At 37.8% G+C, this 25,525-nt stretch overlaps 5 protein-coding genes across 6 annotated transcripts in view; 3 read left to right on the top strand and 2 right to left on the bottom strand.

Annotated features, from left to right (window-relative positions):
• Positions 1–14,542, bottom strand: part of LOC126369926 (mitogen-activated protein kinase kinase kinase 4) — a 57,175-nt gene extending 42,633 nt beyond the window's left edge. For both annotated transcript variants that reach the window (XM_050014519.1, XM_050014520.1), the window contains exons 1-2: positions 14,219–14,542; positions 1,804–1,938 (exon numbers count right to left, since the gene is read on the bottom strand). In XM_050014519.1, coding sequence (XP_049870476.1) covers positions 1,804–1,938; positions 14,219–14,295 — 212 coding nt within the window. In that variant the 5' untranslated portion in view covers positions 14,296–14,542. The remainder of the gene's footprint in view (positions 1–1,803; positions 1,939–14,218) is intronic.
• Positions 14,543–16,191: 1,649 nt separating this feature from the next.
• Positions 16,192–17,072, bottom strand: LOC126370446 (uncharacterized). Its single transcript, XM_050015282.1, has 2 exons — positions 17,028–17,072; positions 16,192–16,872 (listed from the first exon to the last, which is right to left on the bottom strand). The coding sequence occupies exon 2, from the start codon at positions 16,870–16,872 to the stop codon at positions 16,192–16,194; it is 681 nt and encodes a 226-aa protein (XP_049871239.1). The 5' UTR covers positions 17,028–17,072.
• Positions 17,073–17,680: 608 nt separating this feature from the next.
• On the top strand, positions 17,681–18,688 carry LOC126370445 (PHD finger protein 3-like). The gene has a single exon (XM_050015281.1). The coding sequence runs from the start codon at positions 17,681–17,683 to the stop codon at positions 18,686–18,688; it is 1,008 nt and encodes a 335-aa protein (XP_049871238.1).
• Positions 18,689–22,019: 3,331 nt separating this feature from the next.
• LOC126370443 (uncharacterized) lies at positions 22,020–23,075 on the top strand. The gene has a single exon (XM_050015280.1). It carries the CDS (start codon positions 22,020–22,022, stop codon positions 23,073–23,075), a length of 1,056 nt encoding a protein of 351 aa, XP_049871237.1.
• Positions 23,076–24,195: 1,120 nt separating this feature from the next.
• On the top strand, positions 24,196–25,341 carry LOC126370442 (uncharacterized). The gene has a single exon (XM_050015279.1). It carries the CDS (start codon positions 24,379–24,381, stop codon positions 25,339–25,341), a length of 963 nt encoding a protein of 320 aa, XP_049871236.1. The 5' UTR covers positions 24,196–24,378.
• Positions 25,342–25,525: the final 184 nt, after the last annotated feature.

Here is a 25,525-nt window from a genome sequence, read left to right as displayed (position 1 = left end):
CCAAAAGCCATGACTTATGTAACGACTACTTACTTACATCAGTAAGTATTAACCGGGACCAACGGCTTAACGTACCTTCCGAAGCACGGATCATCTTTCTTTCGGACAATCAGTTAATCAGCTTGTAATGTCCTATAACCAAACTAGGGATCACAAAGTGATTTTCGTGATGTGTCCCCACTGGGATTTGAAACCGGGACCTCCGGATCGTGAGCCCAACGCTCAAACCACTGGACCACGGAGGCCGTCTGCAGGCGATCTGGAGGGTTTTTTTTTTTATTTATTTTGTTCAAAACACTTTACAAATTATTTATTTACATAGTATAAGACGCTTATCTAAAAGCCTGAATAAGGCTTATGCGAGAAGCGAATGAAAACTGCTCCCTCGTTACAATAATATCGTAACATTACGTTACATCTTTAGAACCCAAGTATAAATTCTTTAAAGTACGTTTACATGTTTTTATGTTAGTAAGTATGTCCGTTTGTTTGTCTTTAGGTAACTTATTCAATATATCGGGTAATATGTATTTCCACGTCCTCATGCCATATGCGTTATTAGTTTTAGGTATTTTGTAGGTAGGCAGGTTGCATAAGTTACGAAGCCTATCGTGTCTAGAAGTTTTAGTTAAAGAATGAATAAGTTAAGTAATGATTCTCAAGAACAATAGACATTTTCACTTTGTCGAAGACCGACATAACTTTACAATGCTTGAATAATCCATGCGCATTACCTTCATATTTAACTTTTACATAGGTTATAAAGGCCCCCTGTTAATAACACCTCCTGTTATACAAACTCATGCTTTTTTCCAGGAATCGTACATTATCACAACATAATAACACGGCGAATGTTCATCTAATGTTTCCAATCCATTACGCTATCAGCGTGATGCCTCGTTATCTTATCTAGGTTTATTTTTAGATGTCTCCACTCGCGCGGTAATAGGTACAACAATTATTTTTTAATGTATTTTTGTGGTGTACTAGGTGAAAAAAAAAAACTGAAACCCGACTACGGAAATCGCGCTCTAAGTTTGACTGAAACAAGAAAATACTTAATTCTCCGAAATTCTTACTTTCTAACAAAAAAAATACTACGTACTACTACGGCTACTACTTACTGATATAAGTACAGTCATGAGCAATGTTATGTACCCACTTTAGAACCCTGTCGCAATCATAATTTGACATTCAAAACAATGGGGTCGGTAATCCACCTCACAACCCACACGATAGAAGAAGAAGCTGTGGCGTTGGCTGATGGTATACCGTCGCTTCTTATTCTCGTATCCGCTGTCGCGGCGCGTGGTGCCGTGAATATCAGCCTGCCGCCGACTGCCGCGGATGACGCCTCACTACTTCCTTGTTGTCGCTATAACAACTGTTGTATTCGCTTATTATTATGTCGTGCCGCGGTAGCGTGGTGCTACGCATGTCGGCCGGAGATTCGTCGCCTTCATACGCCAACAGCCGCATCATTACGTCCGTGTTGCCACTATAACAGCTGTTGTCGTTGCAACTGTTTATATAATGTATGTACCGGCATTCGCTTCTTATTATGTCGTGGAACGTCAGCGTGGTGCTAGCCATGTCAGCCGGAGATTCGTCGCCTTCATCCGCCAACAGCCGTATCACTACGTCTTTGTTGTCGCTATACCTAACAACTGTTGTCGTTGCAACTGTTTGTATAATGTATGTACCGACATTCATTTATTACGTCGTTTATTCCGCAACACAACGTCGTTGATACCGCTTTAACAACTGTTGTCGCAGCAACAAGTGTATATTTATGATACTGACCTCCGCTTTTTATTCTCTCGTATCCGCTGCCGCGGCGGCGTGGTCCCGAGCAGGTCGGCCTGCGCCCCATCGCCATCGTCCGCCAGCAGAGCCGCCGAATGCCGCGGGTGACGCATCACCACGTCGTTGTTGTCGCTGCAACAAATATCAATCATTATAAGCTTGTAAAAAACCGAAAAAGAAACTATCAGTTCGGTGAGGGAAATCGAAAGGGAAATCCAGCCCATTAGACCACCTCAATTGGGTTGTAAACGTGAGGTTCCATTTGACATCACGTAGTTTCCAGGATTTGTGCCCGGTTAATGGCAGTAGACTCGCCTCTTATGACACGGGACTTAATCCATAGAGCAACACGGGTCTTCCAATTATCATGTGCTCAGCGGTAAAGGAAAACATCATGAGGAAACCCACATTCCCGAGAAAAGACCTTTCCCCGACCCTTCGCGGGTCGGAAGGTCAGACAGGCAGTCGCTTCTGTAAAAAACCGGACCTGTCAAATCTTCAGGCTAGGTAAGCGGACCCTGTGAGATACGAGATAATGCTAGGGACATGCGTGAATATAATGCAGATGGAGTCGTGGGCAGTCGCTAGTCTTCTTTTATTTTCTCTAGCCAATTTAACAAAAACTCAAAAACGGCTGATTCCGATGGTGTTATGTAAACTAGTACGCATGTCGATATTACCAAGTTTTCAATATTTATTAGCAAGTTTCAAGTGCTTTATTTAAATATGACCTCGTAAGGAAACCGACTATTAAGCCACATTAGGTATAATAAATATTAAATACCGTAGTTAACGACCCATGCTCGGTTATTCCCTCTGTCAAGACCTTGCAGCTATCAGTTATCATAATACAATGTCATCACTAATTTAAGAGCCACGCTCTTGTCGGTACAGCATTTTCCATGCAACTTTTTAGGGAAAAATAGGGCAGTGGTTTCTCTCTTGCCTTCCGCCCCGTAGTACTCTGTCTGACGCGAGTGTGATGGCGCCCAGAGCAGTCTATTAAAAGCCGTACTAGGACTCCTGTTCTCCACCTCTGTATATAATAGTACTGACAGCTACTGCTGCCGTCTAACCTTTTCCGTGGTCCAGTGGTTGATCGTTGGGCTCACGATCCGGAGGTGCCGGGTTCGAATCCCAGGACATATCACAAAAATCACTTTGTGGCCCCTAGTTGGTTAGGGCATTACAGGCTGATCACCAGATTGTCCAAAAAGTAAGATGATCCGTGCTTCGCAAGACACGTTAAGCCGTTGTTCCCGGTTACTACTTACTGATGTAAGTAAGTAGTCGTTACATGAGCCATGTCAGGGGCCTTTGGCGGCTCAATAATAACCCAGACACCAAGGTTGACGAGGTTGGTAATCACCTCACAATCCACACGATAGAAGAGTCATTGCTGCCCTCTGTCAGATATAACATAATCATACCACATACCCAGTAATAAAACAATTACTTGGTTTTTATTTACATAAACATTTTTTTTATAATGCGGAATCTGGGCAGCTGTCAACAAACACACATTATACAGAACAAACTATACCTACACATACCTGTAATTTATGTAAGTACACAATATACTGCATGTTATCTTTTACGTGGTTTGGTGATTAGAGAGGACCTCCAGGTTCGATTTTGTTGGAAATCACTTCCGTGAGACTGTTCTTTGTTTGGCTAGGACATTGCATAATTAAAACACATAACGGGTTCTTACCGCGTTTAAATCAGGGATATGAGATTCCCGATATTTCGACACTGTTGCAAGTGCCACTGCAACAGCTGATTTAAACGCGGTAAGAACCCATTATTATGTGTTTTAATTATGATTTTAACCGCGTAAACCTAAAACAATGTATAGGACATTGCAGACTGAATCATCCAATTGTCCGCAACAGTACGACGATTCTATTGGGAAGGCACGTTAAGCCGTTACCGTTAGTCTACGTCTATATGGGGTTGAACTACTTATGTCTAGATGTCAATGAACTGTATGATGCAATGACGGAATCAATTATCAATTAATGCACATGCCTTTGGAATGCTGACATTAAACAATACGTAATATAAAAGTAGGACACACGCTTCTTGTCAAGAAACCGTCATACATAGATATTGACTCATTATTTTTTTTATATCTATGGAAAAATCTATTATCAGAGAGCCGTGGCAGCGCAGTTCGTAGAACGCTTGCCTCTCACTTCGAGGTCGCATTCGAATCCAGGCTTAAACCGCGTTTCGATTATCCCATCAACCCTGGTGTCAAGGTTATTATTGAGCCGCCACAGGCCCCTGACTCATGTAACAACTACAAACTTACATCAGTAAGTAGTAATCGGGACCAACGGATAAACGTACCTTCCGAAGCACGGATCATCATACTTTCGGACAATCAGGTGATCAGCCTGTAATGTTCTAACCAAACTAGGGATGACATAGTGATTTTTGTGATATGTCCCCACCGGGATTCAATCAATCAATCAATCAATAATACTTTACAGCACAACGACATATACAAAGGACATAAACATACGAATTAAAACAACCCGGATTCGAACCCGGGGTCTCCGGATCGTGAGCCCAACGCTTAACCACTGGACCACGACGCCGTTACGTTAACGGGGCAAGTAGAGACTATGGTATTCCTTTTGCTTCGATCCTGACACACTTCTCTTGTAACACCTCACATACAACATACATACATAAACTCACGCCTATTTCCCACCGGGGTAAGCAGAGACTATAGAATTCCATTTGCTTCGATCCTGATACACTTCTCTTGCTTTATTCACATTCACAACACCTCACCTAAATATATAAATATCTAACAGTGCTAAAATTTAGAGAATTTTGAATCTTGTCATTTGTGCTATCCGTTTTAACAGTAACCAACAGCTCAAGTTCTAAAATAGCACAGCATCACGCCTGCATCCCCGAAGGGGTAGACGGAGTATAGTACACCCCATTCCTCGCCAGCTATGTTAAAATACCAGGGCGATATTGCCATTAACCGGACATAAATCCTGAAAACCACGTGATATCAATTATCAATGTCTACAATTCAAACTTGAAATCAAACTCAAAAAGTCGAATCCATTGGTTTGGAGCCCGAGGTTCGAACCAGGGATATTACGACTTAAGTCACGCATTTTCCCAACAGAACTATCACGGATTCAAAATAAGAAAAAAAAAATAAGTAAGTACTTGAGTTTAAAATTCAGAGAAAACGAGTACACGTGAATAGATAGATCTTTTTCCTTTTAGGTCACCAGAAAAGTCACGTGCCCGCCAATTTGTACTGTAGTTACCTGTATGCTGTAGTGATGTTCCGAATATCCGTATCCGTATCCGCGGATATCCGAGATAAAAGAAAAATCCGTATCCGTATCCGTGTCCGTTACTTTTCACGCGGATCTTTTTCAGGTGATTAAGTAGAATTATTAAATAAAAAACTATAAAATTCCACTCAGATTGTTTTTATTTCTTAAAATCAAATATTTGGCACCTTTATATTGCAAAAATTTAGATAGATAGATCTTTATAATGAAAGCAAGATAAAATATCACTTTTATAACAATGAAATAACTAAAACTTTAATCTTTTTTTTTAAGAAAATAAAGATCCGTATCCGTATCCGCGGATCTTTACACTAAATATCCGTATTCAGATCCGTATCCGCGGATATACATTTTTAACGATCCGGCACATCACTATATGCTGTCATATCTTTTTGTATGATCTCTTTCTGTGCAATGTAGGTATCAGGAGTGCAATATAAATAAATTTAGTAAATGAAGATTCATTTAAACATCTCATGCAAAAGATCTCTTAGCTGTAAGTTAACTGTAAATATCTTAAAACATAATAACATTAAGCGAATTCCACTCCCACAGACAAACCGAGGAATTGGTTTTGTGGGGTTTTTATTGTGCTTCTATGCTGTTCTGGGAGCAAATAAAAAACATAGAACACGTTCAGCTGCTTGTCTTCCCGGGCATGCCGTAAAAACCGACAGAGGGATTGTGTCCTCTAACATGATGGATTAATGTTATGGGCGATAGGCTGATCCCTTATCACCATATGGTTCATCATATCCAGCTTACGACATCGTATCAACAGTGGCTGCAAGTTGTCTTTGATTACTTGTGGCTCTGCCCACCCCATTAGGGATAACGGGCGTGAGTTTATGTATGTATGTATGTTATTGTACCAATATTTTCTGTATTTCTTATGAAAAATAAACATTTTACTTACTTACTTACTTATGTAAATTGATTTGAATGTTTCTGATTTTTCTGTTACTTTTCTAGGGATAAACATTTTCTAGTAATAACATAACCTAACGAGTATCATCCATTGCAAGATGAACTTAGTACCCACACCTCACCGAGCTTATGATAGACCAACTTTTTATAGTAATTAAATGACGTGTTTAAGACATGGGACCTCGGGGCCGTCCTAATAATTAACGGAAGACATGTCCAAAAAGGCATAATTAATAGAACGGGAAGGTCAGACAGTTTTCATAATTAACGTGTATTATATTGAAACGATCTTTAATTAAGTTGGTAACATAAATGTCATTATATTTACGAATACCGATATCGGTCTGACAATAAAGATGTTTGATATTTTTCCGGTCACATTATGATGTATGTAACACATCACACATCATAAAATGTTGACCTAATGCTAAATGCTGACCACCTGCAAACTATACCTACCGTTTTTAAAGCGAATAAACGAATTATGACGAGTCGAATGAAAGACTTTCTGGTTCACGCAATTTATCTACTTGACACATAATATCTGATCTGTATGTAATAGTATGTTATATCCAGTGACTCACGCCGATAACTTACCGAAGCGTTTAGATTAGATCAAAATCCACACCAACATTACTCATAATTTGAATATTTCCTATCTATCGCGAGGGAAATACATTCGCCGAGGGAATTCCTACAATAAATGATACGGCATAGCCACAGATCATAACGGATGGATGGCAGACAACAGAATCCAGTTTGGTAAAATACCTTTTTTTTTTGACGTGACTTATTGTAGATCTGCCGCAGATGGCATTAACTACTTGGCCGGACAAATGGGGAGCGCTGAAGGCTCTCACCCGGTACAACGTTTAAGACAACAGGCCTGAGTGTGCCCAGTTGGGCGCGAACCTCGGCTCAGGGCGTCGTCTGAGAGGAAAAATATTTGAAAGAATTAATCGACCCTAGTGGGTCGATAGCGATAAGCGCTGAATGAGGGAAATCGTCGACCAAGCCGGCGGGGTCGGTATCGGGGCCCTGAAGTGTTTGGTGTCGCGAGCTGATTGGCTGCCTCTATGGCTAGAGCGGTAAAATACCGGAATGCGCTAAAATAAGTCAATGACTCGACACCGAATGTCTTGCTTTGCTGTATCTCTGAAGGATCCCAAGACAAGGTAGCGAATAATTCTTCATAAAAGGTCATTTGCCACCCATTAAGTAATAAAAGATTGCAGTATCCATGGTATAAGAAGACCAGGTACGCTCAAAAGTGACAGCTAACATTTCAAGGTTAGCCCAGCTGACGTCATCCGACCCTGCGTTGCCATTTCGTAAAAATTAAATTACCCACGACCAATTTATTTATTTCCAATGTTTTCATATTTACTTTGCAATTAAATTTTGAACTTTTAGTAAAAGATTTACTCACATTTTTTATGATCTTTATATAGTCGTAACGCCGACAGTCCTTTTAAAATCCAAACTCCATTGTTTTACTATTGTGTCTGGAAACCTCGGCTTTACGAGGATATATGTGACAAGTAATAGTAATTAAATACATTATTCAGTAATTCATTAATTTTCAATAATAAAATTTACATCCTTGGAATTTTGGAGATACAGATTTAATGGTAACACAGTGGTAACAAAGGGTCATCAAAGGGCTATCAATGGCGGCTTATCATAGGATTGAGCATACCTGGTCTTCCTATACCATGGCAGTATCTGATCTAAGATGGCCTGACCTTGAGTCTGTGGAGCGAATACGTGGACTTATCAACGACAAAAACAAACAATACATTGTACCTATCATTACACGTCAGTGTGGCCAAATTTACGCGCCCCAAGGTCGGACGTTGGCAGACAGAACAATTTGCACAACTATTTTATTCGTTTTTGGATCGAATTTTCTAAGCATTTTGCGAGATTTTTCGCTCTTTGTGTTGGAAAAAAAATACTTTTAAAATATTTTGTTTTTTATTATGATAAATGTGGCTTACACATTTATAGGGGTGGGGGGAGGGGGGCACCAATTCATCATCTCTCAATATTGCTATCTGACATTTGTTTGCATTGCGCACTTACTTTCGTATTGCCATATTCCTTATATAGATGAATTGCTTCGATGTGGCCTTTTTAGCCCTCATTATTACTTTGTTTAATTATATCTTTACAAAATGTTATAATGTGCATATCTATAAGTGATCCATGAAATAAATAATATTCATGATGAAAGCGACGCGAATTTAACATGGCGGGAGCACGTTAATGCCGTCTGTAAAAACATTAACAGATTCACGTATGCACTGTACCGACTAACTAACTTGTCACAGTGTGCGTCAAGCTAGCGGCCTCAAAAAAAAAATGGGCACGAAAAAATAATTTGACCATACCAAAAAATAGTACTCTTATTGAAAAAAATAGTACCTGTTGTAAAAAAAAATAGTACCATCACGGTTCTGGATTTATAGCCATGTTTTATTGCACTTGCTAGCTTGACGGTGAGCGAAATTTGGCGAGAGTTAACGACAAGGTCTTTCGCTTTGATTTAAACGCCAAAAAATAGTATCGAAATAGTACTCACCCCCTGCAAAATACCGAAAGTAGTACTTCAACGGTTCCAAAGTTATAAAGGTAGTTCTTTGATCCCGCTAGCTTGACGTTTTGAAAATACCTATTATCTGGGGAATGCTTGCATACTTCAGTTTGTAACTAATGTCAATAAACTCGTATGAAATAGTACTCCCTACCATCATAATTTGGACCTGATTCTCTTTGTAGAAATATGTCAAAAAGTCATTATAACCTATGTCATACATTTATCAAGACGATTACAGTCGCGAACAAAATTATTACACATGGTCAAGAATGTTGTCAGATTTCAGTATTTTTCCCCATTTTTGGGTAAAAATTGGTGAAGTGCCAGGGTTGTTAGATGAAAGTAATATCATTGTTGAAACTCTTTGAGTTATTCTACAAATACTACAAATTGTTTATTAACAAACACTTCGATCCGTAACAAATTCAACATGAAGGTATAAATTATAAAATAAAACAGCAGATTAAAAATGTATTATGATGTATTAAAATCACAGATTGTTTTCGATAAGAACTAGACCCATGCAGCCATTTTCTATTAAAATTAGTGCATATGGGTGTATGCAATAGGAATTTTTTGTAATAGCAGCACTGAAGTGCAAAGAAATGGTAGGGTAGACCTCCAAAATGGCAATACTTACGAATAAATTGTGAGGTTATGTAATTGTCTACGTGACTGTATCAACAACAAATGTATGGCATAGGTTATGATGATTGTTTAACATTTCTACAAAGAGAATCGGATCAAAATTATGATGGTAGGGAGTACTATTTCATACGAGTTTATTGACATTAGTTACATACTGAAGTATGCAAGCGTTCCCCAGATAATAGGTATTTTCAAAACGTCAAGCTAGCGGGATCAAAGAACTGCCTTTATAACTTTGGAACCGTTGAAGTACTACTTTCGGTATTTTGCAGGGGGTGAGTACTATTTCGATACTATTTTTTGGCGTTTAAATCAAAGCGAAAGACCTTGTCGTTAACTCTCGCCAAATTTCGCTCACCGTCAAGCTAGCAAGTGCAATAAAACATGGCTATAAATCCAGAACCGTGATGGTACTAATTTTTTTACAACAGGTACTATTTTTTTCAATAAGAGTACTATTTTTTGGTATGGTCAAATTATTTTTTCGTGCCCATTTTTTTTTTGAGGCCGCTAGCTTGACGCACACCTTGTCACATCAAAAAACGGCATTAATGGCATATCATGGTTACGTCGCTTACATTACGATACGGGCTGGTTTTGTGGGGGAACTCGGTGGAAGTTAACAGTGCGTTCATAATACAAAAAAAGTGTGTGAGAGCAATGTGTGGGGTTGGACCTATGGATTCCTGTAGACCATTATTTGTAAAACTAAAATTATTGACATTGCCGTGTTTATTGTATATTTTTGAAATATGTATATTTGTTAAAAATAATACGGGATTATTTCGGAAGAGGAGTGATATTTCTACCTTTCTTACCAGATATCCAAATAGATTAGTAACACCTCCCGGTACGACAACGTGCTATCACATGAACTGTTTGTTTATGCGTACAAAAATCTTTAATAAACTGCCAGAAAGTATCAGAGGCCTGCCTGTAAGAGTGTTTAGACGATCTTTGTTTAAGCTACTGAGCGAGAATCCTTTTTATAGTGTCAGTGAATTTCTTGATCACAAAATGTAACAATTAATTTCACTGTATTTGCATACCAATATTGTTTTGGTTAAATGTGTGAAACTTTAATTTAGTCATATATAACAACCAATGTACCACATTTACCGCAAATAAATGATTTGATTTGTTTTGATTTGACCTTACTGATGTTGCGGAAACTCCCCCTAAATAAGGATGGAACTGCCCCGATCACGTTTGTCGGGTTAAAAAAAGATATAATTATGTCACCATTTATCGGTGGATTTGACCGAAGTTCTTGGAGATTCCAGCCAGGAGAAATCTTTATTCAATTGAATGGTCAAATGAAAGTAATTGGTGAATAAGAAAAAAGAATAAGAGAAAAAAAAAGAAGAAGTTTCATAGAAGAAAGAATAAGTTTAAAAAAAATGGCCGACAACCCAACATACAGGGAGGTCAGGGAACTTGCAAAAGATCGACAAGAGTTAAGCACTTAAATTTTGAATAAGTTCATTCAAAACCCTGTACCCGACATGCGATAACATACCTTGAGAAGCACGGATCATCTTACTTTCGGACAATCAGGTGATCAGCCTGTAATGTCATAACCAAACGAAATGATTTTCGCGATATGTCCACACCGGGATTCGAACCCAGGACCTCGGGATCGTGAGCCCAACGCTCATCCACTGGACCACAGAGGCCGTTATGTATAAATAATAAATGTTTTATTGCGACCATGTCATCATCATCAATTCAAGAGCCACACTCTTGTCGGTGCAGCATTTTCCATGCTACTTTTTTAGGGAAAAATAGGGCAGTGATTTCCCTCTTGCCTTCCGCCCCGCAGTACTCTGTCTGACGCGAGTGGGATGGCGCCCAGAGTAGTCTATTTATTACAAAGCCATACTAGGACTCCTGTCCTCCGCCTGTGAATAGTACTAACAGTTACTGCTGCCCTCTGTCAGGTCCATTGCGACCACGTGTTCATAGAAATTGTAATTGTAAACAGCTTATTTTCCTTGAGTATACTTCTCAGAAGAAAGTATTGAAGCCCTACTAAATTACAATGAAACAAGAACCAATCTGTAGGGAAACCATGCAACATGTTAGCTTATATTGTCGCTGACGCCGCTAACTGAGGTATCTGATATTTTTAGCGAATCTGATTTGCGCTTTTTGTTATCACTACATAGTATAAAACAAAGTGGCTTTTTTATACCTATATCTCTATGTACGCTTAAATCTTTAAAAATACGCAACGGATTTTGATGCGGTTTTTTTTAATAGATAGAGTGATTCAAGAGGAAGGTTTATATTATAACATACATTAAATAGTGGAGAAATACTGTTATTTTTGAGGTGTTTAATATAATGTCGTAAATAATTTCATTTTTTCCTCAGCATTGCACCCGAGCGAAGCTGCAGTTAGCCACGATATGTGCGCCATTGTCATGGGAGAACAATAACATAACACATGGCATCACGCCTGTATCCCAATAGGGTTAGGCAGAAGTGTACAGTAATATATGTCATGTGAGAATGCTTTTGATAACAAATTTGATGTATTTTTTTATTATTAGTACGTACTGCAGGGCTAACATACGCAACGTGGATAAAATTATCGATCGATACAATAAATTTGGCGAAATCGATAAGTTGTACTTTTTCTCTAAAATGCGTGCCACGCATTTTGTATTTTGACAGAACGACATGACTTATTTAGGTTCACTTATTAGCACCAATCGACAAAACGAGATAATTATATCGTCAGAATCGATATAGTATGTTCATATGTACCCCCTCTGAATGATTGATGGTGAGCCTTGATTATGGTTTTTAAAATAAAATATAAGCTCACAACTCCCTACTTGGTGTAGTGGTTAGAGCGTTAGGCTCACGATCTGGAGATCCGGGTTCGATTCCCAATGGAGGCATTATCGAAACACTATGTGAGACTGTCCTTTGTTTAGTAAGGATTTCGCAGGTTTGTATCACCTGATTGTATGAAAAAGTAAGATGATTCCGTTTCTGTTTCTGATATGAAACGCACACACAACTATATTCCAATTGGAATAGCAGTACATCCATCGCAAGATGAACTGAGTACCCATACCTCACCAAGCTTTCTGTTCGACCATATTGTATATTAAAAGCAATACTCACAGTAACTTTTCGTAGCAACAAAAAGATAAACGAGAAGATTTCACAACTTTTTTCAGGTTAAAATTACACCAATAAAAATCCACAAAAACCACAATTCTTATATGTAAAACATCACAATGTCTGTAGCACAATCACAATGTTTACTATATGATAATGCTCATCGTTATGGTTTGATGACAATGATACTGTTTAACAGCTGATAACGGTTGATACCACCACTCACCACCACTTGTACCGTTTGCAATCTGATTTGCTAATCAACATTGCAATGGAGGGCTTGTACCATAGATTGAGCATTTCCTGGACATTTTCTGAAGTGGTACATATACATGGTGTTAGTGACATTGTAACGAATACTAAGGTGGATGATTCTGAGTTAATATCAAGTTGAATTTGTTATGCAATATACAACTTTGATAGATGGCCTTTGCTTGCATAAAAATACATAAATTTCTGGGCACAGACCTCCTCCCAACCAGAAAGGATATCAAGCATGCTACTCCAAAGAGGGTTGGTTGCCAGTTTTAAAGGTGCGAAAAGTTTATTAATACTACTAAAGATTATATTGTGTCAATAGGGATACTAGCTGATTGATTGTATTTGTAAGGTCAAGATATCATCATTATCTCCCTAGCATTATCCCGTTTTTTCCCATTGTCTGCTTACTTAACCTGAAGATTTGACAGGTCTGATTTTTAACACAAGCGACTGCCTGTCTGACCTTCCAACATGCGAAGGGAAAACCATCCAAATACAGGTTAGGTCACATACCTCCAAAAATGCATTTCTCAGGAATGTGGGTTTCCTCACAATGGTAAGGTCAAAATATCAATTCAAATTCAAAAATATCTTTATTCAGTAGGTAACATAGTTACACTTTGAATTGTCAATTTTACATAACAAACGTCTCATCCGCCTAAAACTACTGCAGCTTCTCACAACCTGTATAGCCGGGGAAAAGAAGTTGCAAAAAAAACCTCGGCACAGGGCCCTAGACGTTCTTTAAAAAAATAAACATAAAATATTGGTATACAATTGAGTAATTTAGCTGCCTAATATCAGTTCTCAGACAGTTAATCCCATGCATTCATATCTTCTAAATAATCACTAACTTTATAATAACCTTTTTTGTAAAGTTTTTGTTTAACTACTGTCTTAAAATGCAATGGAAGAAAAACACAATAGTGTTTGATAAATAAGTGTTAATCATGGCAGAAAAATGTTAATTGGTTAATTTAATTTCAGATTAACTGAATAAATTACTAAAGATATTAGGCTAGCAGATAATTCAATTCATTAAAATACCTAATGATAATGAGTTGAAATGCATGGCTCTATATTTGTTTTCATTATATTTTTCATTCTGACAAATTATGAAATTATTATTATTATGCCTATTTCAAGAATACAGTCAAGCAAGATTTACCATAGATATAAAAAATTACACTAGTACCTGGTTCATATGAATTTTCCTCATTTAAGCTAAGATATAAATGAATTAGATTAGTAAATGAATATGCTTCAGTAATTTCTAATTATTATAAAATATAATATAATTAATGAGCTTCAACTGTAACAACTGGTAGTATTATGTTATGATTTTATAACCTAATCAGAAACTAATTGAACTTTCCTAAACAATATAATTTCACGGCTCAGCCATATCATCAAAGAAGTAGTCTAGCTGTTCACCTCTGCCCTTTAAGGTGGCGATTAACAAGAACACGCACACACTTAATGACTTTAAAAATATTAAAAAACTTACTAATCATCGTCTGTGGTGTCCGGGCTGAAGTTTATGGGGAAGCCCACCGACTTCTTCCACTCCTGGTCCGAATCCATAATCCTTCGCCAATAAATTATTACACAAATATCCGGTTTGTTAAACCATGTTTTGATAAGCACCTGTCAGACATAAAAAACACATACGTAGCACACACTACACTGATTTGTACATATTTAGTTCACAACACATTGTTCAAATTATCACAATTTTATTACTCAGATTGAAATGCCCATGGAATCAACGCATAATTATTTTTCTTTTAATTTTAAAATTCATTACAATCCCCCCGATCCGTGCGGCGAAAGAAAATGAATTGAACGAATGAAATGAACGATTGGTGGACGAATTGAACGATTGGAATTTGACGTAACAGTGTTGCTGTTGTAATTAAGTTTGTAAAATAAAAGCAATAACAATAATAATATATTTTTTTTTACTTAAGTATTTTTTTAATAAATAGCATATTATTATATAAAATGATTAAGAATACAGCTCTCAAATGCTGTTTAAATGAAACACAATAAGCTTAGACATATTACCTATATCATTGCAAACTCTTTAGTTTTAAAATGCAGTCATAATTATGTATAAGTGTATCCGAACAGAACGAATGAATGTGATTTTTCGAATGAGTATGACCGATGGCGGGAATAAATAAAATGTTTCATAAAAGTTTACATATTTTATATTTTTGTATGAAATTTTATAAAACCGAAGATAAATACGTTTAAAAAAACTGTAAGTATATTTGCGACGGTATTTTTTTCTTTTTTACATTTAACTTACGTAACGAATATCATTACAACTTAACTTTTTGTTAGATTATCCACTAAAAAACATAGGCCAGACGTAGTTGGGAGGGTCTAATCGGAGGCCGGGTAACCAGGGCCAGTAGTATGGGGATTGTTTCTTGACGGGCTCGCAAGGGTTGCATTTGAGTTGATAGCGTCGGGGGTGGGCAGCTGATGTCAGCGTCATTGATAGGAGCGCGAGGAGCAGCACCTGTTTCCACATCTGAAATTATATTATATTTATTTATTGTAGAGCAAAGGATCTATAACTACAGGTTCCAGCCATGTCCCGCTATACCTTTAGACAAACAATAGTAGATAGTTAGCTATTGTGTATAACAATATCTTGCAGTCATACATCAGTATCCAACTATAATAAGGTAAAGTTTTGTCTTTCTGGTAGAATCTGGTAGTACTGTATTCGATTCATCGAGACATAGTCTTAATTTATAGTGATCATAAATTACAGTGACAGACTGGCCTGAGGCTTTTTTTTGGACGTGACTGAGTGCTCTCACCCCCGGTACAAAATTTATGACAACAGGTCTGAGAGTGCAGGTAGGTTAGGACATTACAAGCCGAATCATATGATTTCCAGTTCTAGATGGTATACCTAACTTTTAGGCCCAGCTACTATTTACCAAGTACTTTAAGTGCCTTTAGCGGGGTTTGGTAAGGTAAATTGTTCAGATAAGTAGGTACACTACCTTATTGTGTTGAAATTCAACTAAGACTGAATGTGCCTAACAATAATTATGTTCTTTTATAGTGGTTTGTCGACTTTTTCACTTATATAACATAATGGTAAGTACTAAGTTACCTACTTGTTTTATACTTGAACAAAAGTGTATCAGAAACAATATTTTTGCCAATTCTATAATGATACTTATGCACTTACTTTAAAACACGAGTCTGTGAAATCTTGTATTTTTGTGGTATAATATTTCCTTCAGCGGTAAATTAGTAATTCCACCAGACACGATACGACATGATAAAGTTACAAACAAAATGCAATAGAAAGGTACCTAATAGATTCGGTATCATTAATATTAAGACATTGGAATAAAATACAACATTCACTGTTAAAAAAATATGTAATGTAATGCTGTTTTAAAAAAGTACACCGTAAATCGTACAAAAAATATGATTTATGTCCTTTCTTTACAACTTATGCTTCTTCTTAACTTTCTTCAATTTCTTCTTCAGCATCTTGCGCATGGCTTCATCGGCGTCTTCGCTGGTCTCTCCTGTCTCCCCACTGGCATCCTGTTTAGTTGGAGTCGTCTTCCCTATTTCCAACCAGTCCTTCGCTTTGTCTTTTTTTATTTTCTTCTGATAGACCACATAACCTTCTTTAGTCACATACGAAATAACCGGAGTCAGAACCTGATGCCGCTTGTGTGATCCTCTGGACCTCGCGCTGTGTTTAGACCCTCGCTTCTTCTTGCTACTGCGGAACTCGGCTTCGCTACCAGAAGATGATCCACTTTCGCTGTCGCTGCTCAAAGATAGGTACTTCTTGGGCCTATGCTTCTTCCTTTTTGACTTATATTTCTTCCGATTGCTGCTCTTCTCTTTATTACGGAACGGCATCACGACTACTGGCATTTTCGGTTGTTGCATCATTGAAATCGGGCCCATTTGCATGGGCGAGGGCATGCCCATCGGATGGCCCATCTGCATGGGACCCATGCTCATCGGCATGTGTGGCATTTGCGGCATCTGGGGCATTTGCGGGTACGGCATTGAAGGCATCGAGGGCATCTGTTGCATAAACTGGGATTCCACATTTTCAACTACTTTCAAAAGCAGCACCAATTGCACTATGATGAACATCTTCATCTGAAATATAAACGTCATCATCATCTTCATTTGCTTGTGACTTTGCAATGAATAAATGAATATAAACAATTTTATTGTTAATTGAAAAAGTAGTAATACTTAATTTGAAAGCTTATTAAGCTTGAACCTATAAATTCTTAACAAATAATAAGTACCTTGATTCGTAAGTCAAATCGACCACATCGTAGATTTAAACTGCAGGCTTTAGTTCAGTTGCAGAGAATTCTACTCTTAAATACTTCTTCAAGGAATTACCGCACAATGGGTTTTCAGATTTGCGTAATGTTTTCTTTGTGACATAACTAGCTGTAAAATTTCCCTTACACTTTCTGAAATAAATCTATTAATAATCCAGATGCAGTTTATATATAGACTCTGTTTAATCATGCTGGAAAAAATATCTAAAATCTATATTTATACATAGCTTGTTACTTATCACATAATCGGAGATTACCTAAACACCAAAAGCATTGTATGTGAGAAATTACATAAAGATTAGCGTTAAACGTAATCAGTAGGTAAGTACCCAATTATACCGCTGGTATTGTTTTGTGGGTCACACCTGGTTTTCTCGGTTTTATAAAATATGACCAAAACCTTACGGCACTTGCATTCTGCACCCTGAATTCGACGATAACAGTTCAATGGAATGAATCCTGTAAGTTTATAATTGGACAAATTTTAATTACAATTTCCTTGTGTTGGTTGTGAGACCTATGTTCAACCTCATCAACCTGATGTCAGGGTTACATTGAATTTAGAATAAAATGAATATAAGTTAATAATACAAAAATATTTTCAGGTAACAATGTGCAGCGCTCTACCACTTTTGGCCTTTCTAGTCATAGCCACAACGGCTTCAGCAAAGGATGGAGAACCGGAACTACCCCTGTGTCCCACCAACATTCAATACTTTCCCCAGACCCTGCCCATGCACTGCCGCATGCCAGTTAATAGTCCTTTGAGATCTTTACAAAATATACAAAATTTTCCTGGAATGCCAAAGCTACCCAACATGCCTACGCCGTACCCTCCACCGTTTTACCAAAGTCCATCACCAGATAAAGTTCCTCCGCCGCTTCCTTACCCTATGCCTCCAGGATTTCCTGCGCCAATTTTCCCGCCCATTATATCTCAACCGCAGCAGCCACATAAGCTGCCAGTTATCGTAATGCCATTTTACTCTCCTGATAAAACTTTTCATGATGAAAAGAAGCCAGACAGACCATCAATTAACAAACCTTCGGATACGGACGGTGATGATGATAAAAGTTGCGACACAGACATGAGCGGCACCGATAAATCAGATGATTCATCCGGTGGCGGTGTGTCGTCATCCGGGTGGTGGAAGCCAAAAAAGAAAAACTATCGGAACTACAGACGATCAGGCAGCAGAAGATCAGGTTCGAAGAGAAGAAAACACGGCAGAAAGGATTTGTTGACGCCGCTAATACAATATGTAACCAAAGATGGGTATGTCATATTTGAGAAAGAAATATCTAAGTCTGAAGCGACTGACTGGTTAAATGATAATAATAAGAATGATGACGAGATTTATGATGAAGAAGGTGAAGGTGATGGTAATGGTGAGGGTGAGGTTATGAATAACGTGGACGAGCCTGAGGCCCCGAGGGTGGAAATGCTGCAGCAAGGAACGAGGAGGATGCAAAAAGACATAGAACAGCCTAAAGAGAAAAGATACCAAGAAATGACTACGACAGAAAGAAGTTCGACGAGAAGACATCGCAGTAAGTTGAGAGACATACTCAAGGAACAAAGAAGGCAAGTTAGGGTAGTAGCTGCTCAAGATCCGTAAAAAAAAATCTACTTTCATAATATTTATACCTTTGTACTTTATTTAATAAAAATGCTTTTTTTATTTTTATTTTGGTCGTTTATTACACGTAATAACTATAAGCTACATAAAATAACCAAAGAGAGGTCGTCTTAACCTCGTAACGCCGAAGCATAATTACGATTTCGAAGTAATAATCGACGGTGGTACCTTGAAAAGGACCAAATTTTTGTAGTCGTAAACGCTGAGCACTTCAAGTACGAATTTTAAAGTGTTAGAGTTATCCGATCGGGTTCAAATTAAGTGGAGACCTATGTAAGGATGAATAGAAGACATTTTTGAAAAAAATACGTTTTTTTTTTAGTTCTTCCAGAAGGACTCCCAGTTTAAGTAAAATCGGAAAAATATTATTATTATAAAGGGTTATGTATTTTTTCATTAAAATACATACCTATTTGTACGTCATAAATATGTGTATATACTTACATATTTAAATATTAAATAAGTAACGAGTTTTAGTTTTTATGATGTAGTTTGTGATTAGTCCCTCTGGAAGTACATTAGGTTTTTATTATTAGGAAAGAAATTAATTCATGGTGTCAGTTTAGATCATCATTAGAAGGAAAAAGGAAATAAAATGAAGACGGTAGTTTTTTATATTTCATAATCATAAGATCACGTAAGCAAGTCAGTCTATATCGGTATAATTTAATCACATATAACAATTTAAAAAAGTATTCGAAAAATATCCGGACATGACACATGAAGTCCCTTGCAAAGGACTAAAAAAGTTTGCTTTTATATATATTGCTACCGATAACGATACGAAATTGATAAAATAACTATGTCATGTTGTTGATTATTATCTTACCTGCGATTTCTGAAAATAATGTATATGAAAAACTACGAAATTCGACTATTAATTTGATTTTTTTTACCTCGTAGCCGTGTGCGCACCATCTTTACCAATAAAATTACAAATTACGACAAGTGATACATATTTCTTTTTTATTAAAGCCACCTATTCACGAAATTGAATGAACTAGTTCATAGACAAAATACTTTTTTTCTCAATCGGCGCAAAGGTTTGAATTAAATTGACCGGCAAAGTTTTGGTACTTTTAGAAGTACCTTCGTTGATTATTCGAACGAACTATTTCAAAACCTTCGGCTTTTAAGACTACAATTATTTGGTCCTTCTCAGAGGACCCCAGGGCTTACGAGAATAAAACAATTTGCAGCCACTCCTGCATACTCTCTCTCTCTCTCTCTCTCTCTCTCTCTCTCTCTCTTCTATCGTGTGGGTTGTGAGGTGGTTGACCAACCTTATCAACCCTGACAGGGTTACTATTGAGCCGCCAAAGGCCCCTGACATGCCTCATGTAACGACTACTTACATCAGTAAGTAAATAGTAACCGAACCAGCAGCGGCTTAACGTGCCTTCCGAAGCACGGATAATCTTAATTCCATAGAGTATAAGACATAAGTAAGTATACTAGAATGAAGCAAGTTATACATATAAAAATATACTAGAAAGTCTTAAGATGGATATTCAAATACGTCCATCACGTTCAAATTTTTTAACAAAAGGCGCCAGAATAAATAAAATTGTCTGTTTTATAATTTTTGCATGATTTTTCAAATTTAAATTCACGGACATGAATGAGGACACTTGAAATTTGTAAGGGACGTAGCTTAGGTACCGTAGAGGTGCACTAAGAAAGGAATTCCCGAAATTCCCACGGGAACGGGAATTAGCGGGAAAATCCTTTTGTATGAAAAATCTAAACCGCTTAAGTTAGACACTTGAAATTCGGCATGCAGGTACCTACCTTAGTAAACTTAAAGCTTAGTTGCAACAGGATATTGCAAAATTCCCACGGGAACGGGAGTTAGCGGAAAAAAACATTTGTATGGAAAAATCTAAACCGCGTAAGATAGAGTAGATGTTATCAATCTAGCATGCATGCATACCTTAGTAAATATAAAGTTTAGTTGTGGCTGTAAGTATTTTGAAAAATGGGAGTTAGCGGGAAAAAAATGTTGTATGAAAAAATCTAAACTGCATAAGTTAGATGCTTGAAATTTGACATGCACTCCCACACACACAAAGATCTGTCTTTTATAACACGCCACGCGGACGAAGTTGCGGGCAAAAGCTAGTACTTAAATAAATAAATAAAGATTGTAAGGTAGACAGATTTCAATTTAAAGTCGACTTTTGCATACTTAATTATTATACTAAGCATCGTTGCTATCAGTACCATAAAGAGAAGCCGAGGGATCATAGCCAATGCGGCCGAAATATGCACAAAACGAACGAACGAATGATTTCCCAATATAGAAACTGATGTTTTTGCTTCGTGCAATTGATTTTGATTTTTATCTACGTACTTCCTATTTAGGTATAAAAGTCAATTTTGGAGGACAAAATAAAGTTTATTTGCAACGGCTTATGGGCATAAAATAACGTATAGAACGGCAACCTGCCCACCCCATTAGGGATTACGGGCGTGAGTTTATGTAGGTATGTATGTATTTGTTTATTTATTTGTACACAATAAAACAGACACAAAGAACATACAAAGAAAACATATAGTACGGTCACGAGCATTAATATGTATACACTTTGGTACCATGTCACATTAACTATTTTGACAAATTGAACTGTATGTCTCACTAAATGTCAAATATGTTAGTGCGACAGAATCTTAAAGTTATCTGTATGTAGACAGAGTCCTACATTATATTGCTCATGACTGTACAGGTAAGTTTATCTCTAAACAAAGAGATTTCTTCTAGCTGACCTACGTGACGAGACAGATATTCATATAATATTATATAGATAGACATACATACGCGTACAAATTATTTATTATTTATGTGTCATGCATGTAAGTAATTTGTAACAGGATACATTATTATTACTTACTTATACTTACCATTTCGAAAGCGTTTGATTGAAACGCATTTAAATTTCAAGGCAAATGTTACGCTATGAATATTAATTTGCAATAAAGTTACAGAATCCGAATAGCAGTTACGTCACTAGCAGCTGTATTTCAAATTTTCTTTTGTTCACCTTATCCTACAATATGTAGTGTTACTTAACAATCTAACTTGCCCCCATAAAATGCATAAAAGCAGTTTTGGATCACGAAAACAGTGCGATTAGCTCAAACATGCGTCGGCGAGTCGTGAAAGTGAGTATTGCTATACATGAAATTCTGAAAAATCTATTTTGGGGTATTATAACATTTTCTGTCATTCAAATTACAGGAAACGAGAAGTAAATATGTGGTCATTGGTTTCGTAATGATCATTATCCATCCGGTGAATGTGCAGTTTGCGATGCCCATGCCTATGTATGGGCCTCCGCCACCCCCGCCGCCACCGCCCCCTCAGATGTACGCGGTGGCTCAGCCGGTGCCTCCGCCGCCTCCGCCGCCGCCGATGTTCGCCCTGCCACCGCCCCCCATACAGGTGGCTTTCTTACCGCCTCCGCCGCCACCGCCTCCGCCGCCGCCACCGAGAAACGACAACATTGCCGTTGCGTACCCTGTGCCCGTTCAAATGCCAATGCAGATTGCGGTGCCAGCCGCTCCTCCTTCGTTTTGCGGCCGACCGGGGCTCCCGGGCTGTCCTCCTTGCCCTCCTTGTATTTGCACGCCATCTTGCACCCCTGCTTTCTTCTCGTACTGTTCTCCGTGTCACCAGCAATGTCGATGCAAGGACAGGGCCGATGTGCCCAGGCCACTGCCGCCCATCCCTCCGGTGCCAGTCCCGGGACCCGCTTTTCCCATGCCGATGCCGATGGCGCCACCGTCTGTAGTAGTAGTACCGGTGCCTCCGATGTTGAGACGACCTCCTCCTCGCCGGTACGAATCTTGTTCCGAAGAATCGAGTTCTTCCGACGACTCGTCATCCTGTGAATCTAGTGAGGATCGCCGACGTTCAGGGAAGCACTCGAAAAGACGAAGATTCCACAAATTCAATAGAAGAAGAACAATTACATTCCGTAGACGTAATAAAGACAACGATGACACTATTATTAAGCCAGTTTTGTCATTTGTCAACCAACATGGGGATGTTAAGATCAATAAACAGTTGAATGATTTTGATGTAGCTGCGTTGATGGGTGACAATTCAAACGATTTGATCCAAGAACAAATTCAGAGACAGCATAAAAGAGTACAAAATGTTAGAGTTATGACTGAAGACGATGAAGAGAAGAAAGGACAAGTTTTAGTGATATCAGACTTTAACAACGGAAGACGGAACGAACAGGGAGATTCTGATGACCAGAAATCTGAGAAAAAGTTACACGGCGGCAGAAAGCAACTCATCTTCAAACCTCCTCAGAACAAGAAGATCAGCAACTTCTCAGTGTCATTCCAAGTAGCATAACAATGATGTAATACTCTTTTTACTTTCATAATAAACAGAATATCGAAATTGACATTAATGTGTTTGACCTCAACCTATAATTTAAGTAAATAAAGATAGAAGTCAAGGATGACTAGGTTCGCACTCATGAACTAGTAAAGTTTATTTGAATAGCTATTTCAAAAATAGAGACTGAAAAGAAAGTTATTGACAGTTTGCTAGGTACCCCTTTACTTATTATATCAAAGTTCTTACTAGATGTCATCTTACGTGATAGTAAATTAAAAGTTTACCTAAATTTCTTCATTCATAATAATAATTTCTTTATTCAGGTAAAAAGGGCACTAAGCACTAGGCACTAGGGGTATTGTACTAATTCTATTTCTCTTTTGTTTTGTATTTTGTTTTTTCCTGTTTGTGCAATAAAGTATTTGTTATGTTATGTTATGTTAAAGGCTACCCACACATTGGAGAAATAAATACATAATTTTAAATCGTTAAAATAATATAAAATATAGTACAAATATAAGTGTAAAGTTAAAACTAAATTAATACAAAGTGACAAAAATTATCACAGTCATTTGCGATTCGCACTCTGGTGCACCTCCCGCCACGCTCTGTAGATCGGGCTGTCAAAATAGTCATTAAAACACTGCACAATAGTGTTATTCGAACTTCTCAGCCCATCCCAATAAGATGCCACTCTGGATCTGATGACGGCAAAGAAGTCTGGAACCCGCGCATCGACAAACATGCCCGACGCGCTGCAGAACCGCGGCTTCCTCATAAGGATGCGATATGCATCATTATATTGCACCCTTATGGTATGGTGAGTACTGCGGTTGAATTTCGTCCAAAGCTGGCAGGTGTATAGGCAGAGACAGAAGGCTTTAAATAGCGTTATAAATAAAGGGAAGAAAACTACAAAGATAAAAGTCAAATGTCACAGAATTTCGCTCTCTTAAATATTCAAAAAATATATATTATGATGAGAAGGACTAAAGATGGCGTACTTTTCTTAAAACAAAACACTGTCTCTACTTTTTGTCTCCGTCTAAAATACATGAAGTAGAAAAACAAAACAGTAAACAAATTACCTACTTCCTTATGTTATTTCATGTGCTAGTATTGCAAAGTATTTTCCAAACGGATCGATACACATCAGTGAACATAGTTTTACGACTTAACTTTATATTCCGGCATAAACGTACTTATGCTTACAAAAATAACTGCCTTCTACACTTTTTAGTACATGCCATTTGTTACTATTGTTATGCAACATTGTCCATGGCTTAAATATAATGTTTTACAGTGGATTTAGATCATGGAAGGAGTGCATATTAGAGTTCAGATTAAAACGAACAAGTGTGTGGTCATAAGTTTATTGTTGAGTATCATTCGTTCAGTGGATGTGCAGTTTGCTATGCCTATGCCGATGTTCGCTCCACCGCCGCCACCTCCCATGTACGCAGTGCCAGCAGGGCCACAAATACAAGTAGCAGTGATGCCTGTTGCTATTCCTGACTTTGACAGTGATAAGGAAGAAAGTTCGTCGACGCCAGCGATACAGGGACACGCAGGCCTAGCTCACAATCATCAACATCACATGGCTATCCCCCTGAAGATACCGATGTCTGTGATGGTACCCCCTCCCATAATGCTAGTACCTCGTTACCCACCCACAATGTCATCTTCAGAAAAAGACGGAAAAGAAGAGAAATCCGCCTCCAGTGAGAAGAAGAGTGATTCTTCAGGCAGCGGGTCCTGTAGCTCAGGAGATTCAGGCAGCGGCAGCTACAGACGTACAAGAAAGCATCTGAGGCATGGTAGACGAAAAAAACTTAGAAAACTCAGTCGACATAGACTTCATATGAGTAGAAGATCTATGAGTAGGGATAGACCATCTATTAGGCCAATTTTATCGTTCATAGATGGACATGGCGACATAAAAGCAAGTAGAAAATTACATAGAACTGATATACGCGAATTGATGGAAGACAATAGTGAAAAAGTTGCGAGGGACTATGATAAACAGGCCATCAAAGAGAAGCGTCGGAAATTACAGCAATCAGTTCAAAAAGTAAATGAACAGGCTGATAATACCCTGGTTAATATGGCTTTGATATCAGATTTTGCTCAGAAAATAAAAGAGATTAAGGCACACAATCCATTACCAATGCAAAGACCAATGGGGCGGCAAGAGGTTGTGCAAGAACACATCAATAAGGCATTTAATCCTGAAGACCATAAGGTTACGAATTTATCAGTTTCTTTTCATGTAACATAGGCTTATCAAGGCATGTTACAAGGACTGTATTTTGCTTAGTGGCATTGGACTAAAATAAACTACTTAATGTTAATATACTTACTAATTTTGTAGTTAATTTGTTTGTTTATTGAGTATTTTTAGTTAATTATTACAATTTCAAGTGCATATCTATGTTTTATTACTCCAGCGTAAACACAACAGC

This window comes from Pectinophora gossypiella, chromosome 10, assembly GCF_024362695.1.
Source record: "Pectinophora gossypiella chromosome 10, ilPecGoss1.1, whole genome shotgun sequence".
Classification (NCBI taxonomy): Eukaryota; Metazoa; Arthropoda; class Insecta; order Lepidoptera; family Gelechiidae; genus Pectinophora; species Pectinophora gossypiella.
This window is presented reverse-complemented; position numbering and strand designations above follow the sequence as displayed.

Coding starts and splice junctions, on each gene's coding strand:
- LOC126370446 (XM_050015282.1), bottom strand. CDS start 16,872: ATGAAGATGTTCATCATAGTGCAATTGGTGCTGCTTTTGAAAGTAGTT.
- LOC126370445 (XM_050015281.1), top strand. CDS start 17,681: ATGTGCAGCGCTCTACCACTTTTGGCCTTTCTAGTCATAGCCACAACG.
- LOC126370443 (XM_050015280.1), top strand. CDS start 22,020: ATGCCCATGCCTATGTATGGGCCTCCGCCACCCCCGCCGCCACCGCCC.
- LOC126370442 (XM_050015279.1), top strand. CDS start 24,379: ATGGAAGGAGTGCATATTAGAGTTCAGATTAAAACGAACAAGTGTGTG.